Source organism: Mytilus trossulus, chromosome 4, assembly GCF_036588685.1.
Source record: "Mytilus trossulus isolate FHL-02 chromosome 4, PNRI_Mtr1.1.1.hap1, whole genome shotgun sequence".
In the NCBI taxonomy this organism is placed as follows: Eukaryota; Metazoa; Mollusca; class Bivalvia; order Mytilida; family Mytilidae; genus Mytilus; species Mytilus trossulus.
In genome coordinates this window covers 74,004,177-74,021,336 of record NC_086376.1, presented here as the reverse complement: position 1 = coordinate 74,021,336, position 17,160 = coordinate 74,004,177, and the positions used below count along the sequence as shown (strand labels likewise).

Below are 17,160 nucleotides of genomic sequence, written 5' to 3'. Positions count from 1 at the left end.
TCATAAATAGTTAAAATAGTTTAGCAATTTTAGAATTAACCATATATTTACATATATATTCTTACTTGCCATAACAATACCTTTTTAGTCCTAGAATGTACTGTGGATTCATTAATATTCGTTGGATACCAATTTTCGTTGATTTCGTGGGAACAGAGGAACCACGAATTCAAATGTTCAAAGAAATACAAAATTTAAATAGGAATGTATGCAAACTTTTCTCAAACAACGAATTTAAATATCCACGAACATGCAAGTTTTCCGCAATCCACGAAAATTGGTACCCACGAAAATAAATGAATCCACAGTATTTGTTGGGAATTTCCCTCTCTTGAGTAAGTTCTAGAGAGGATGGGGAGACAGAAATTTTAGTCCTTTAAAACATTTCCACTCAGTGTATGTTTCAATTCCTTTAAATGGATGTTATGTCCTAGTTCAGATCTCATCACAAAATAAGTAACCTACAATTAAATAACTTGATGTAAGTTAAGGGAATGGGAAATTAAGTAGCCTCAAACAAATAGAAGACAATTCTGGGTAGAATTTACGTTTTATTGACCTATTAATTTTACCCTTGTAGCTCATCAGGCCCTGTGGTTATCATTTATTTTTATTGTTTGCATGAACTGTTGACATATGGTTTATGTTCTGTTTGTTGATGTGTAGGTTTTTTTGAAAAAACAAAATGTTTTTATTATAAAAACAGAAGAAGGTCAAACAATATTGGCATCTTAAACATATTTTGGATAGAGCCAAGAAAGAAAAAATATTTGCACAGCAATTAAAGGGCAAACTCTACCTTGTTTTCTGTTTATATTTTTTATGCCTCATTTATGGTTTTTGATGAAGTTGAATTCCAATCAACTTAAAACTTAGTACACATGTTCCCTATGGTATGATCTTTCTAATTTAAATGCCAAATAAGAGTTTTTACCTCAATTTCACGTTCCATTTCCGTGGTTTTCATGGGAACATGTGTGAACCATGAATTCAAATGTTCAACAAAATTCAAATTATATATAGGCTTTGTATTCAGAGATTAGCATTACTGTCCACACTAGGAACGATATTTGTGGACAATGAAAATCAAAGAACAATAACTGTGTACTTGGACCATCTACCTTATTTGTAAAAAAAATAAATTAAGATATATATATGTATGATATTAGATTTTTCAGGATATAAAATTAAGTGTTTTTGTGTGTAAGTATGTGACTGCTAAAGGAGGAGAAGGCTAATTTCATTTATCTACTTTCCTCAGGTTTTGATGCATTGAGACATGTCGTTGATCACAAAACTCAGAAAGATTTAGGAGTGACAAGACCACTTTTAACTGTAAGTATTTTGACTTTTGAAACATTCAAAGTATTAGTATTTTAATATTGTTAATATTGTTCAAGATTACTACATTTTGTACTGGTAATTGCATAATATACACTGAGACCAAGAATAACATTTAAATTGTAATGTGTTGACTTCCAACCCACCTAGTAGCCTACCCTCAAAAAATTATTACAGAAATCGTTTCAGATGTTTTATAATTTTTTTTTCTGCTCTTACATTGTTTACTAGTCTAACTAGTGATGTAGAAAATTCATTTCAGTGTGTGCACTTTTTTTTAAAAGTAAAGATTATATTTATAAATGTACCGGTACATCAAAATAGTGAAAGTTGTATGAAAAGTTGTTTAAAATCATGTGTTATGTTGATTTCAGAGTACTGTTACTGTAGACAGAAACATCAGGAAACTGCAGGAGCTGATGCAGAGTTTACCAACATATGGGGACCAGTTTCTTAACATGATATGTAATATACTGAAGGAATATAGAGATACCTGTAACTCGGCATATAGGGGTAAATGCTTTATTTTATTTAATTCTAATTTGTCATATTACTGCTGGAGTAATATGAGATAATGTTGTACAAGTGTAGCTTCAGTGTGTTGTCAGATCCAGGCTGACTGTGTATAAGCCAATATGCTTTAATTTAATTATACTCCTTACTATAGATTAGCAGGGGTATAAAGTATTTTACACATTGGTCTGTTAGTGATTATGGTGTCTGGATGCTAACTATACCACTTTATTTTGGATAGCAACCTAACATGGATGTTTGGTCATATAAAAAGATGAGTCAGATCCCTTTAGTTTTGAGATCTTGTATCAAAGATCAAGGTCATAGCTAGTTCAAATAGACTGAAGGTTTTGCAAAATTGTAATTTCTGGATGCTTAATTAAATATGTCATACAGGGTTGCAACCTTACTTTGATATAACACACATAAAGAGAGGAAGAACCCTAAGGAATTTGAGGTTGACTAAGAGTCTAAAGTTGTTTTTACAGAAATTTATGCATTAAAATTGCTAGTTACTTAAAAATTCAAAATTAAATTCTATGGTATATATGGAATTAAAACCTTACTTTATATATGGTCACATATAACAAGAGGAAGATCCCTTTTGATTTTGCCATCACCACTTAAAAAACAATGTTGAAACTACTAAAAAATCTGATATTTTCTTGGAAGTTTAAGACTTTGATCTTCTCTGATATGAAAAAATGAAAAAAATAAATTGCTACAAAATTATGACTATTAGTGTCGCATTAATGTAAGTTATTATTTTTCTCCATAGGGATAGTACAAATAGAATCTGATGAAAAGAGAGTGATCAGTGCTACATGGGCCAAAGATGAAGATATCAGTAGATTTCTAAGGTATGTGTATTCTGTTAAGTCAGATATTTGATTGAACATTATATTATCCCAAATTCAAAGCTTGTATTCTGTTTAACATCTGTTTGTATTGTCTTGTCTGTCTGTTTCTCTCATGAATATCTGTCAACATTTTCCCAGTGCTACACATAAGAATTTCCTGAGGTATCAAACTTCATATGAACATATTACACAATACGTTGCATTTTCACATTTGCTTACTCATAAACTTCCTGTTTTTTTTTCTTTAATCCACTTCATGTTCTTGAACACATAAGGCATCAACTTGGTCAGATGAAGATCATAGCTCTGTTACAGCAATTCATCTAAGAGAAGGAAAACTCGATACAAAACCAATGGCAAGATGGGAGTCATAAGCTTTGGCTAGCTACTCATCTAAAGGAAGGAATCCTTGATGAATAAATCCCTGGCCCTCTTTGTAAGGGGGTTGTGCGCTGGGCTAGCTACTCAGCCACGAAAAGAAACTTATGCTACAGAAACAAACTTCCTGTTAACTGTGTATTATCTTACTTGTAATGGTGGAAGCAGGACAAATCCCCCCACTGGCAATGCCCTACACCAAATCACCCCACTTTTTCACCAACTTGACCCACTTTTAAAAAAATCATCCAATCTGGTTTACCAATTGCCCCACTTTTTAAAAAATCACCTCACTTGTGAAAAGGGTTAAATCCTGTTAATTTTTTCCCTGTCAAATGCTCAACTTATTTGTAATCTACTTCAATATATAATTTTCAGTTCTACCAACTAGCCCTACTTAAATGAAAACTAATCTACACAGAATTAAAAAAAAAACGAAATTTATGAAGCCAGTATTTTGTACGGGATTCAATAGGATTGCATCTTTTTTCATAAGTGAGGTGAGTTGGCAGACCTTATTTCAGCAAAATTTTAACCCTTTTCATAAGTTGGGCATGTTGTCCAACCTATTTGCAATAAGTTGGACGAATTGATAAACAAGATTGGGGCGATTTTTAAGAAAGTGGGGCGATAAGGTGTGGGGCGATTTGTCGTGGATTTGTAATAACCATGTCTGAAATTTTTATCAAAATTTTCCTAGGTACTACATGTTCAAATCAAGAGTTCATGCAAGCATGTTATACCTTGTGATGCCTGTTTAATCCAGTGCTCATCAACATTTATTCTTTAATTAAGTTGAAATCTAAGTTAAGGAAACAGCAGTCAAAGTTTATATGAACTAATTGATAGGTATAGGTCTTGCACAATTAACCTCTTGAAAAATATTTTTTCTTCAATAAATTTATATTGAGATTATGACTGGAATTATGTAAAATGAAAGCTTGCCAAGAAGTATGACTTACTTACTTACTTACTCCTTGCTTTACCTGATGGCACAAAGGGTAAGGGCAAGTTTCCGCCACCCCTATCTGATGTTTGCTTTTCTTACCACTGTGCCCCAGGGAGATCCTCTTTCATCTATTTCATTTCTATAGTGTGCCTTCACATTGCAGTATTTTCCACATAATTATTGTTTTTGATTCTTAACTTGGATTTGAATTCCAGATCTTTACCCAGTTGGAGAAGTTTACAGATGTCAGAGAGACAGGACTTGAGTAAAAAACTTTGTTCCGAGGAGGAAATCAGGACCCTGAACTCTAAAGAAGCCTTGATATTGATCAGTAATCTGTCATCAGAGGCCATTATACCACAGCAAGAAATTATTACTGATGTTACACAGATGAGGACCATAGCTAATGTTCATGAAAGTCTGGTATGTATTTGTATTACAAAGGTTATGAAAAGTACATCTTAAATTCTCATCTGAAAGTTAAAAAATGAAAAGACAAAAACAACAAAGGAACGATATCATCTTCTTGTAGTGCTTAGAGACATTGCTTACCAATTTTAGTTGCAATAAAAAATTTGTTAAACAAAAAGAAAGAAAACTGAAAAAAATAATAGTGCTATTGTTTGCTGATTTTTATGCAGTTAAACTGCCTTATGCGAGCACCCTGGATTTGTGTTCTACCCAAGAAATGCTGAAATACGTGCCATTGTTATTATTTAGCTGTAAACTATGTTATTTATAACTTTTTGGACACTTTTTTCATACTTTTCATTCTGGATTACAAAAAATATGATCAGAAAAACCTTAAAAGATCGTTGATTTTCCCAAAAGTTTTGAAGTTGCACATAGGAAGTAGAGCACATTAGGAATCCTTATGTATTTTATTATCCCCTGAGCTTTTGGCTAAGATGTTAAAGAACAAATATATGAAATATTTAATCGCCGAAAATCTCTAAAGACAAGTAGTTTAGATTTCCCAAATTGCAAAAGTCGTAGGAATATTGTTTGTTATCAATACGTAGTCAAATACGTCAGTAGTCTACTAAAATAAGTTCGACCTGTTGGCAGCAATTTTGAATAAGAAGATGAAGTTTTCGTATCTTTAATTTCCCCAGGGGTTCAAATTAGCGGTGGTCCGAGGTCTGCAACCTTCCACTTTAGCAGTCGGACTTTCTACTTGGTTACTAGCTACGCCCGACATGCCCGACGGACCTTGAATGAAAAAAAAAAAATAACTTTCCAAACATTTTTACCAAAGTTTTCTAATAAACGATCTCAACTTATTTTCATCATTACTATCCATGACAGTGATGTTTAATTTGTTCAACCGCTAGATTTATACAGAAAATCGCCGACAAACTAATGTGTAAATCTGAGTAAAATCGTATCTCACTCCATCTGTCAGAAACAACATTGAAAATAAAATGGCTGCCGCGATAAAAGTACAATATTGGATCCGATTCCGGAAGCGGATAATGGTAATCCCGGGTTTGGCTATCATTTAAAAAAAATCCAGACAGGTGACAAAATACATCTATGCATGGCAAATAAATATGAACACTAGAATTGAAAACCAAAAGATATATATGTAAAAGAAAGAAAAAGCAGAAAAATATTTTGTACACAAATTTTAATGACAGCTGGGAACAGTTTATCTAACAATATATATGTTCCTGGTATTAAACAGTATAAATTTTCTTTTCAGTGATAAATGTTGGTAATGCATGTTAGATGCTTTTAAAGTTAAACATATTACTGCAATTTCAAGGGGTATTTTTTTCTTCTCAATTTTGATGGGTCAGTTAAAATAGCTGGAAGTTTCTTATACATAAAAAAAGATGTGGTACGATTGCCAATGAGACAACTGTCCACAAGAGACCAAAATTACACAGACATTAATAACTATCGGTCTTCAACAATGAGCAAAGCCCATACCATTACCACATAGTCAGCTATAAAAGGCCCTGATAAGACAATGTGGAACAATTCAAACGAGAAAACTAATAGCCTTATCTATTTAAAAAAAATAACTAAAAACAAATATGTAACACATAAACAAACTACAACCACTGAATTGCAGGCTCCTGACTTGGAACAGGCACAAATAGTGCAAATATATATATGATTCATGAATACAACAAATGGAAGTTTTTTAACGACCTTGACTGGCTATTACATGAATGTAAGCAAATCTTATTATATATAGGTGAAGTCCATTTGGCCACTCTACCTCCTACTGTTTGATAACTTTGAAACGGATGAGATCCCCACTCCTCGACCATATACATTCATGTATGAAACTAAATATAAACAAATCAAATGAAATATAGGGGAAGTCCCCATGGTCACCCCATCCCCTCAAGTTTTAGAACTTGGAAACAGTCGAGATCCCCACCCCTAAACCATATTTATTCATGTATGGGACAATATATAAATAATCAAATGAAATATAGGGGAGTTCCTGGGGATCACCCTGCCCCTCCTATTTGAGAACTTGGAAACGGTCGAGATCCCCACCCCTAAATCATATATATCTATGTTTGGGACAATATAACAAATCATATGAAATATAGGTGGAGTTCATGGGGCCATTCTTCCCCTTCCGGTAAGAGAATTTGGAAACAGTTGAGATCACCAATCTTAAACCATATATATTCATTTTTGGGACAATATTACAAATCAAAGGAATAATGTGGGGGTCCCTAGGGTCACTGTTCATGAACTTGGAAACATTCGAGATCCTCAACCCTAAACCATATTTATTCATGTATGGGACAATATAACTATTCAAATGAAATACAGATGGAGTTTGTGGGGCCACTCTACGGTACCCCTTCCTGTTTGAGAATTTATAATGGTCGAGATCCACAATCTTAAACCATATGTATATTTATGAATGGGATAATATTACAAATCAAATAAATTATAAGGGGGTCCCTATGGTCACTGTACACCCTCCTGTTTGAGAACTTGGAAAAATTCTAGATCCTCACCCCTTAACCATATATACTCATGCATGGGACTATATAACAAATCAAATGAAATATAGGAGAAGTCCCTGTGGTCACCATACCCCTCCTGTTTAAGAACTTGGAAACAGTTGGGATCCCCACCTCTAAATAAAATGAAATATAGGGGGAGTCCTTACAGTCACCCACCCCTCCTGATTGAGAAATTGGAAACAGTCGAAACCCCACCTTTAAATTTAACCATATCTATCCATGTATGAGAACTGATGATCAAATAAAATATAGGGAGAGTCCTTAGGGTCCAGTCACCCTACCCACTCTGTTTGATAACTTAGTGTACTGTTGAACACAAACTTAGATTTCTTTCCAGGGAAGCAAGTTTATTCATTGATTCCAGCAGCACCTGCATACGGTGTATATATCTCCCAATTGATACGATATTCCCGTGCTTGCATTTCCTATCATGATTTTCTTGATAGAGAGTTACTGCTCACAAGGAAGCTATTAAACCAAGAGTTCCAAATGATGAAGTTGAAATCATCCCTTCGTAAATTTTACGGACACCATCACGAGTTGGTTGACCGTTATGGAATAACCGTTTCACAAATGATATCGGATATGTTCCTTACGTCTTAACTACAATCCCCTTCCCTTTCATGAATGTGACCTATCGAATTATAATATTTACCGGATTTGTAATCACATAAGCAACACGAGAGGCGCCACATGTGGAGCAGGATCTGCTTACCCTTCCGGAGCACCTGAGATCACCCCTAGTTTTTGGTAGGGTTCGTGTTGTTTATTCTGTAGTTTTCTATGTTGGGTCATGTGTACTATTGTTTTTCTGTTTGTCTTTTTCATTTTTAGCCATGGCATTGTCAGTTTGTTTTAGATTTATGAGTTTGACTGTCCCTTTGGTATCTTTCGCCCCTCTTTTACAAGCTCGTACTAAAGTCAATTAGAACTACAAACAGTTGTTACCAATACTAACATAAACTATCAACTGGAAGAACTGCAATCATTGCAAACTTGTACCACTGCAGACTCATGACCATGAAAAAAATATACTTGATTTATGTGTTGCTTTTAAAAACTTTGACAAAATATGAATAATTTGCCTCATTGCCACAGTTTTTATAATTATGCCTTGGTTTTTGGTTAACTGCCTACAGCGCTTACAGTGCTTTGATTATATTTATATAACAGGAGAATACTTGTTCAACAAAATAAATTTTGAAATTTGAGTCCAAAGATTCCATGTAAATTGGTCAATCACATATTCTTATTTTATAATGAGATTAAACAATATGTTGACCTATAAACTAAAAGAAAATCATGTATGAGTTCTGCCCAATCTATTTTTATATCTTATCTGGTCAACTAATTTTTGCAGAAGTTTTAGCCCTTTGGCATTTGCTTGTAAATTGCTTGAAAAGGTGTCTTCAACCTATGCCAACATTTGATAAAAATATATTCAACCTATGCCTACAAACAAAATACAATAGGTGTTGTTATAACAATTATTAATTAATAAAAGGTAAAATACAGTCAGTATATTTTAATAAGCATTAAATATTACTCTTTTTACATTCCAAAACAAAACAAAAAGTATTTGCAAAAATATGTTGTAGTAAAAATGGAATAATACAAAAAAATCTAAAATGACATAATTGTAAAATAGAACCTTTTTGTTGAATCAAAGAGGGACGAAAGACACCAAAGGGACAGTCAAACTCCTAAATCTAAAACAAACTGACAACGCCATGTCAAAGTTCACTCAATGGAAATCAATAATTGATAGTCATCCTAGATCAGAAAATGAAAATGAATTAAAAGTACTTCTATTTCTACTATTTTAGAAAATAACAGGATAATTATCAATTATATGCAACAACAGTATTTTATTTGATACTGATATGAACTGTATCAATATAGTCAGCAAAGGATGCACATTAGGAGCAAGAAGAAAGTGCAATGATGCACATTAACATCTGCCAAAAAATATTATTGTGTAAATTTCTTTTGAACAGGAATGGTTTGCTGGTAGATTGAGACAGTTTTGTGAGTTACTATCAGCCAGATCTCCTAACTCCATGAATTCAATAGAATTATCCACCCGGGTAAGTAACATAGAAAAATATTAACTGCTACTATTATATGTTTATCACGACTTTATGATATGGTATGATATCATATACTCCTGTCTCATGATGAAAAAGTATTATTCTCATTTAATGATTTTAAACAATATAATACATTTTTTGTAGTTCAAATTTCCTTTAGACAAGTATAAAGAATTTGTTGAAACCTAGAAAGAAGGTATCCACTTAATTATAGTAAATGCAAAAAATCCCTTTATCTGCAAAAATGAGTTCACATAAAAACATCTGAATACACACCATCTATAAGATTGCAGCCCATTTTTTGTCTGTTTTCAGGAATACCCACCTGTGTCTGACAAGTCACTGGAGTAAGTACTGTTAACATTACCTATAAATCACTTGATTAAGTACTGTAAACATTGTCAATTAGTCTTTTGAGTAAGTACTGTAAATTCAGAAATTATTGCGTGCATTTATTATTGCGATTTTGTCACTGAACACTTGAATGCGATTTTAATTTTTGCGATTTTGAGAACAGTCATGTTAAATTCAGTTAAAATATTACAAAATGCGAGTTTTAATTATTGCGTTTACAACCAAGTCGCATTATTCGCAATAATAAAAACCTCGCAATAATTTCTGAATTTACAGTACTGTAAACTTTGGCAATAAGTCTTTTGAGTATAAAGTACTGTAAACTTTGGCAATAAGTCTTTTGAGTAAGTACTGTAAACATTGGCAATAAGTCTTTTGAGTAAGTACTGTAAACTTTGGCAATAAGTCTTTTGAGTAAGTACTGTAAACTTTGGCAATAAGTCTTTTGAGTAAGTACTGTAAAAATTGGCAATAAGTCTTTTGAATAAGTACTGTTAGCATTTGATTTGAACTCTTTTTGTTTGATGAGTCAATGTTCTATTTTTATTACTTTCTTCCCTTTATTATTCTCCTCTAATAGTCAATATGATAATGAGTGTACCCATAGCATACCTTGTAATGTTCAATAAATGACAAAATTGCTTTAGTTAGTAGCTTTCAATATTACTTTGTGTATGCTTTGATTATGATTGTCTTAATGTTCATCATGCTTTTCCAACACCCTTAGACAATTTTGTTTAATAATGTCTCTTAACACTTTATAACATAGCTAATGGCTTTTCTTCAGACATTGTGACATCACTGATAAGTTCTGCTCACATCTCAAATGTTAGTCATTAATTCATTTTATGTTTGCAACTTTAAAATATTTCAGGTCACTGAAAATGTTGGTTAAAGATTTCCAAGATTTAGCTGAAATTTGTTTGCTCTTGTTACATTTGGAGGTCAGAGTTCATTGCTTCTACTTCCTGTTACCAGTGGCAAAACAGGTATGAAATTATAAACCTCTATATAGAATACATATCGTTAGATTTGAACTGCATAGATGTTTTACTCAGCATACCAAGCATCTAAATTATATTTTACAATTGTGGCCTGTAGAAGAAGTGAATATCCGAATTTACGATACTAATATTTTTTAAAGGCTCGCAATTGTGTGGTTATACCATTGAAAAAGGATCTACCTTACTGTAGTAACATATTGTCAAAATACTTACATTACAAAATTATTTTGTGTCGTAGAATTTATTATATGTGCAACATAAGTAGACTCTTTCTGTAAAATATTGATGGCTCTGCAAAGGGCTGTTTACAAAAGATATTCATAGATGGGGAAGGATGAAATTCCATGCTTTGTTTTCTTGTCACGTAATAACTTTAGTTTACACAAGTACACACCCGTGATATCGCGGGTTCGTGACTGAATTTAAATACATATGCCTAAGCCTTATTTTAATAATTGATATTGACACTCTGATAAAGTCATGTCGATTATAAAATACTCAGTTTTCTCTGCCTTCAAATCTTTGTTTGAACCCGTCGACCTGGAACTTATCAATTATTAGTAATATTAATTATTTGGAAAACAAAAGGTCCTGGCTATCCAGGAATGGAGTATTTTTTAATCAACAGCATTGTCCTATATAAGTTTAAGTTATCTTAGAAAGTATTGCTGAATAAAACTACAATAGGGAACAATTTGATAATGATTGAATTTAGTAGTGTCAGCCCTTTGATTATGACCCATGTATAGATCAAAATCCTAAATACACTGTTTGTTGGTGTGCCTGTCAAATGCGGAAAGTACAGATATGTTCATAGGTAACAGGTGAATATAATATTTGTATCAGTATCGGATTTGACCCGGAACTTGTTAATTATCGGCAATATTAATTATGTGGAAAACAAAAGGGTCTGGAGTGGTGCAATTTTTAATCTACACCATTGTCCTATATAATTTATATATAGAGTTGAATTCTTTGATTTGTCGTTTTTACCCGATGACGGCTGACAAATTGGACCTCGTAATTTTAGTATTATAGATATTCATAGATGAGAGATAACTCATGCACAAAACAAGAGGCTCAAATTTTTTCACTGGTGTATTAAAGGCTTATTCATCGTTGGGTGTTAATTTTTAGGCTAATTTGTACTTCCTTGCATCAAAGGTAAAACAACTGAATTATTTCATGTCACAATGGAAATAGGAAATATGTCAAATTTAAAAAGACAGCAACCCATCCAAAGAGCAGAAAACAGCCAAATGTCACCAATGGATCTTCAACACTGCAACAAAATCTCATAACCTGAGATGGGATTCAGCTGGCCCTTAAATAGAAATGTGCACTGGTTCAGTGAAAATGGACATCATGATGTATCTACTATGTTGTTGCATGCATGTCCTGAATGCTAGACAAATGCCAAGTCAGGTTTGGTTGAACATACATTACTGCATCTAATCCAATGTTTTAAAATTTTAGATTGCAGACATGGTTTATTCAAAGTTAGTTCTCAATGTTTAAAATATTTAACTTGAAAGAAAATACCGTTAAAATCGTTAAATGAGCTGCAGATTTTTTCCTCTGTCTTTGTCCCTGTGTGTTATACTCAGGTGCGCTTTATGTATGTATTTTTTCTGTTTTCAGGACGAGCGTGAAAAAAAAAATATTGAGGGAATCAGGAAACGTTGATTAATGAACAGATTGTATATTCAACTGATTCTTTTTATTTCAGTCAAATTATGCTGGTCCTATAGATGATCTTGATCCAGATTCAAATGTACTCAAACTAAATAAAGATTTATCTGCAATGGAAGAAATGTTAGTTCAGAGCTTACAACCACAAAAGTTTAAGTAAGTTTACAACAGGTTTATTATATGAGGTTGAATGAAAACTTATACAAGCATGCAGATATCAATAAATATGCAAAATGTGAGAGAAGAGCACAGTAGTTCATGAATAAACACAACACATGGGTTATTTATCACATAATTTAAGTCACAAATTGAAAATCTTTTTATATATAAATTCTTGGATTAGTTTTTACATTGACTAAGTTTAGATAAAGTAGAAAATGCAAGTAATCTTTTTCTTACTATTTGTTATTACCAAAATGATGTAGATTTGAGCAACTAGAGGTCCCTTGATAGCTTCAACAATATACACAACTTTATCGATATTTATAATACACATGAAACTATAAAAGGCCAGAGCATGACACAATTTGAAATAATCAAACAAACAAAAACAAGAGCCTGATTGAAAGTAAACAAGAAATGAACAACAAATATGGCAGAAAGCAACCAACGACACTAACATTCTCATCTAATAATAAATTATTTGTTATTTCAGATATATATTTGAAAGTCTTGGATTTCTAGTTTCTTCCATTTTAATGAGTAGTATACAGTACTTGAAAAAGATAAATGAGAATGGTATAAAGAAAATGTAAGTTGTCATTGATAGTGAAATGACTTTTATCACTTTGTCGTTGTCGTCATCAGCGTTGTCCGAAGACATTTGGTTTCCGGACAATAACTTTAGTATAAGTATTAAATAGAAATCTATGAAAATTAAACACAAGGTTATTAACCACAAAAGGAAGGTTGGGCTTGATTTTGGGAGTTCTGGTCCCAACAGTTTAAGAATTAAAGGGAAACTTCGCAAAAAAATCAAAAATTCATATTATGTCCATTCTGTATAAAAATGCTCAAATTTATAAATATTAAAGTTTTATTCCGCTAGATAAGAGATCACCATCGATTTTAAATTTTGAGTATCAGTTCTTTGCGTTCCACCATTTTGTTATCTTGTCCAAATAAAAATCACGATATGTCTATAAACCATAAAGAAACAAAACTACAGTAACCGATGTAGTCGTAATTACGTGTCGATATCTTGTCAATCGGACGGTTGTTTTATCTGACTAACTAACTTGATTCGGAAAATGTTCTTATATTTTTAATAACCATATAGTCGGTTATTTTTAAACTGTTAATATTGGAATTAGTTAAAAAGTCAAAGTTCAAATCATAAATAAGAGTTCCGTGAAAATTGTTTTCGAAAATCTAATTCGTTCATAATTCTTTAAAGTAATATACTTTATTCAAATAAATTAGGATCTTCGCTCCACTGATCACCCGCATGGCTTAAGGTATTACTCCCAAAGGTATTGTGAGGGGTGTAAGGTGACACGACCAGGTATTCAAGCGATTTCCTGTCGGGCCTGCAAGTTCATGCATCGTTTCACTTCTGTAGGTATTGATCAGTGTACACGGCCGATAACTTATAACTTTCCATTTTGAACTATCAGGTGCATGTATAATATACATCTCTGTCTTGCGTGTCCGAAAGTGATATAATATACTAGTCATTACTTAACTCATACGCTTGTTTATAAATAAAATTTCTGGTGTAAAGAATATTATTTATAAAAAAAAAAATGATACCAAAAAAAAAAAATAAAAAAATTGAAGATATACAAATATACGTATTTTTTCCAAGGGTTAATTTGGGGAAAATCAGAGACATATAATTGTATTATATGTCTCTGGGACAATGTAATATTTACTCGTTGTCAATAGTAAAGGACAAAGTTGGATCATTCCAGAAATGTTGATTAAAAAAATGTGCGCACTTGTCGACGATTCGTTTATACGCCCGGATAGAAAGTTACGGAACTACAGCGCAATTTAAAATATATACATGTAAACATTGAACATAAGAAAGAAACATACATTTTGTGCAAATTGGGGTAAAAGTTTTGTAAATAGACTAGTCCACGTATACCAACAGTATGTAATCATCCAATTCGATAGACTATTGTATACCAAAAGAAGAAGAAGAAGAAGAGGACCAATTTGATTTAAATACAGGTCGATCTATAACTTGCTTTGGTTCATCGAAGTTATGAACATAGTAAAATCACAGATTTATATATCAATTAGATTGTTCTCGAATAAAGAAAGAAATTCGTCATCACCACAACTGTTCCGACATATGCAACCACAGGTGCTTGAGGACAGGATCCTGAATGAGCCCCATATAGTCTAAACAGATGCATTTTTTTTTTTTTTTTTTTTTTTAATCATTTATCTCCGATTTTTCGATATATATCACTTATTTGTACCATATATATACTAATATACCATATTTATACTCTAAATATGCATGTTTACTATCGCTCTATAGTCGAGATTCACGTTGATAGTAAACATGCATATTTAGAGTATAAATATGGTATATTAGTATATATATGGTACAAATAAGTGATATATATATAAAAAAAATCTGAGATAAATGATTAAAAAAAAAAAAAAAAAAAAAGGGGGGGAGGGACTTTATGGGGCTTATACAGGATCCTGTCCTCAAGCACCTGTGTATGCAACTGGACGTACACTAATAATCCCCGAGGGATGTGAATATTTTCTAGGAAAGCTATTGAGTATTAAAGTTTCATATCATTTTCGGGATTTATTTTCTTTCTTGATATTCAATGACAGCAAATTTAAAGAATAAACTGCTTGTCAGATATTTGTCCGCTTTATGGGTATTCTTGCCAGTTGAACAGACTTATAATTACATTCAAAAATAGGGAAAGATGACATTAAATTCGTTGTCTTTTGTTTTTAAACATCTTTGGTCAAATAGTTTTTAAGTATTATACGTTGTGAGACGAAGACTACTTTAATAAGGACGTCCCCGATTATGATTAAATTTGGTTGACGTTTTTCACACTTGATAAAGAATATCTATTCGTAATTTTTCGATTCTATTCCAAGAAGACCTTAAATTTGCTGTCAATGTTTTAAGACTTCTCAAGTACAAAAGTATTTTTTCTTTATTCGTTCATATTATATTCCGCTTCGGTAGAGTTATCTTCAGTGAGTTCCAGTTATTAATTTGTACGTGGCTTTTAAAAAGTCTAAATCAAAGTGTTCTCATTCATTTATTTGCCTAATAAAGACAAATAAAAATACTTTGGTAAAGCTATTTATAATTTCTAAGTTCTCCTTTTTATTAGACATCAATCAAGGACAAAAGGTGTTAATCATTTCAATCGGACATATGAATTAAGTTTCCCGTCTTTAACCAAAAATTGTGTATTTCTTAGTAAATTAACTTATTTGAATTCAAATAAATAATAGCACCAAACATAATTAAATAATTCCACGGCGATCAATGTTTATTTGTCACCAACTTGAATATATATTTTAAATATGTGTATTGGATGCTCCCCTTGTCTTATAATTCACTGATCCGAATAGACAGTCACACCTGGCAAGGTGTGCCCGAGAGGCGTGGTTAAATACCGAAGTGCAAATAACAATTTACCTTTCAACAAGCCATCGACGAGTATTGCTTCAGAACCGTGAATACACACATCGTATCAACCAAGTCATAGCAGAGATAGTAGAAGGTCAATAAGAGTACACCAACATATTGTCTTTACAGATTATTGTACTTTACTTTGTTCACCTTATCAGTCCGAAAATACATTAATTAAAAATCAATTAATAACTTTTTGTGTTGTCTACAAAAATAATTCGAATGTATACGTTTAACATAGAAAATTTATCTCATGAATATGTACAATTGAACGTATGTGCGTTTTATCTTCTTATTATCGGATGGTTATTAGATAAAGCATAAGTCATCGGCGCGCTTACGATTACGTTAAAATATGATTAAAAACCAAGACTTTTAATGATTGTTTTTTAAATCCCGGCATGCAAAAACCAGGAGAAAACGTCACGACCTACAGGAAGTAGTTAATATTTTTTCATTAAATATTGAATTTCTCCTTTATTACTGCACATATAGCGATAAAACTTTGTGAATATATATATTATGTCATAATGAACATATTTAAACCATAAGTAAAAAATCGTGAATTTTCCCTTTAAGGGCCATAATGGGGCCCCAAATAAGTACAATACATAATAGCATGTTCAGGGAGGTAATTCAAACATAACATACATAAAAGCAACAAAAAGGGGGGAAAGGGGGGGGGGGTCAATTCGCAACAGCATGGTGTATTGCACAAAAGCATAAATGGAATATAAATTCAAATCATATAATTACCAGTTCTATATTCTTTGACTACAGTTATTCAAGGTCAGATATCTATTATGTGTATCAAATATTTAATTACAATCCAAATTCAGACCTGTATCAAACATGAATAATGTGTCCATTTTTGCCCCCACTGTTCAGGGTTGGACCTCTGTGGTCCTATCCAGCTGTAATCATATCCTGCTGTGGTCATATCCAGCTGTGATCATATCCAGCTATGGTCGTATCCATCTTTGGCCGTATCCAGCTGTGGTTCATATCCAGCTGTGGTCGTATCCGGCTGTTGTTGTATCCGGCTTTGGTCCCATCCAGCTGTGGTCATATCCAGCTTTGGTCATATCCAGCTGTGGTCGTATCCTGCTGCCCTCAGCAAAGCAATTTATTTAGAAGTGTTCGTTTTTTTGTAGTGCTTGTATTTTTTCTATTTTTATGGAATTATTTCTATTCTATGTGCATTAGGACATCTCTACTAATCTTAATGATAGTCAGTTCAGTCAACCAATGACAGACAAACATTATCAAATTTTGCTCTAAGGTATTGAAAATAATGAATTTATATCAAACCCTAATGGGGTTGATTGCATACATGCAACTAACTA

The 17,160-nt window shown here is 32.5% G+C and overlaps 1 protein-coding gene across 7 annotated transcripts in view; it reads left to right on the top strand.

Annotated features, from left to right (window-relative positions):
* Nucleotides 1-17,160, top strand: part of LOC134715947 (exocyst complex component 4-like) — a 45,757-nt gene that overhangs the window by 26,588 nt on the left and 2,009 nt on the right. For all 7 annotated transcript variants that reach the window (XM_063578518.1, XM_063578519.1, XM_063578524.1 and 4 more), the window contains 9 exons: nt 1,262-1,335; nt 1,716-1,854; nt 2,633-2,714; nt 4,257-4,464; nt 9,041-9,130; nt 9,449-9,480; nt 10,362-10,476; nt 12,221-12,339; nt 12,839-12,934. In XM_063578518.1, the coding sequence (XP_063434588.1) occupies nt 1,262-1,335; nt 1,716-1,854; nt 2,633-2,714; nt 4,257-4,464; nt 9,041-9,130; nt 9,449-9,480; nt 10,362-10,476; nt 12,221-12,339; nt 12,839-12,934 (955 nt within the window). The remainder of the gene's footprint in view (nt 1-1,261; nt 1,336-1,715; nt 1,855-2,632; nt 2,715-4,256; nt 4,465-9,040; nt 9,131-9,448; nt 9,481-10,361; nt 10,477-12,220; nt 12,340-12,838; nt 12,935-17,160) is intronic.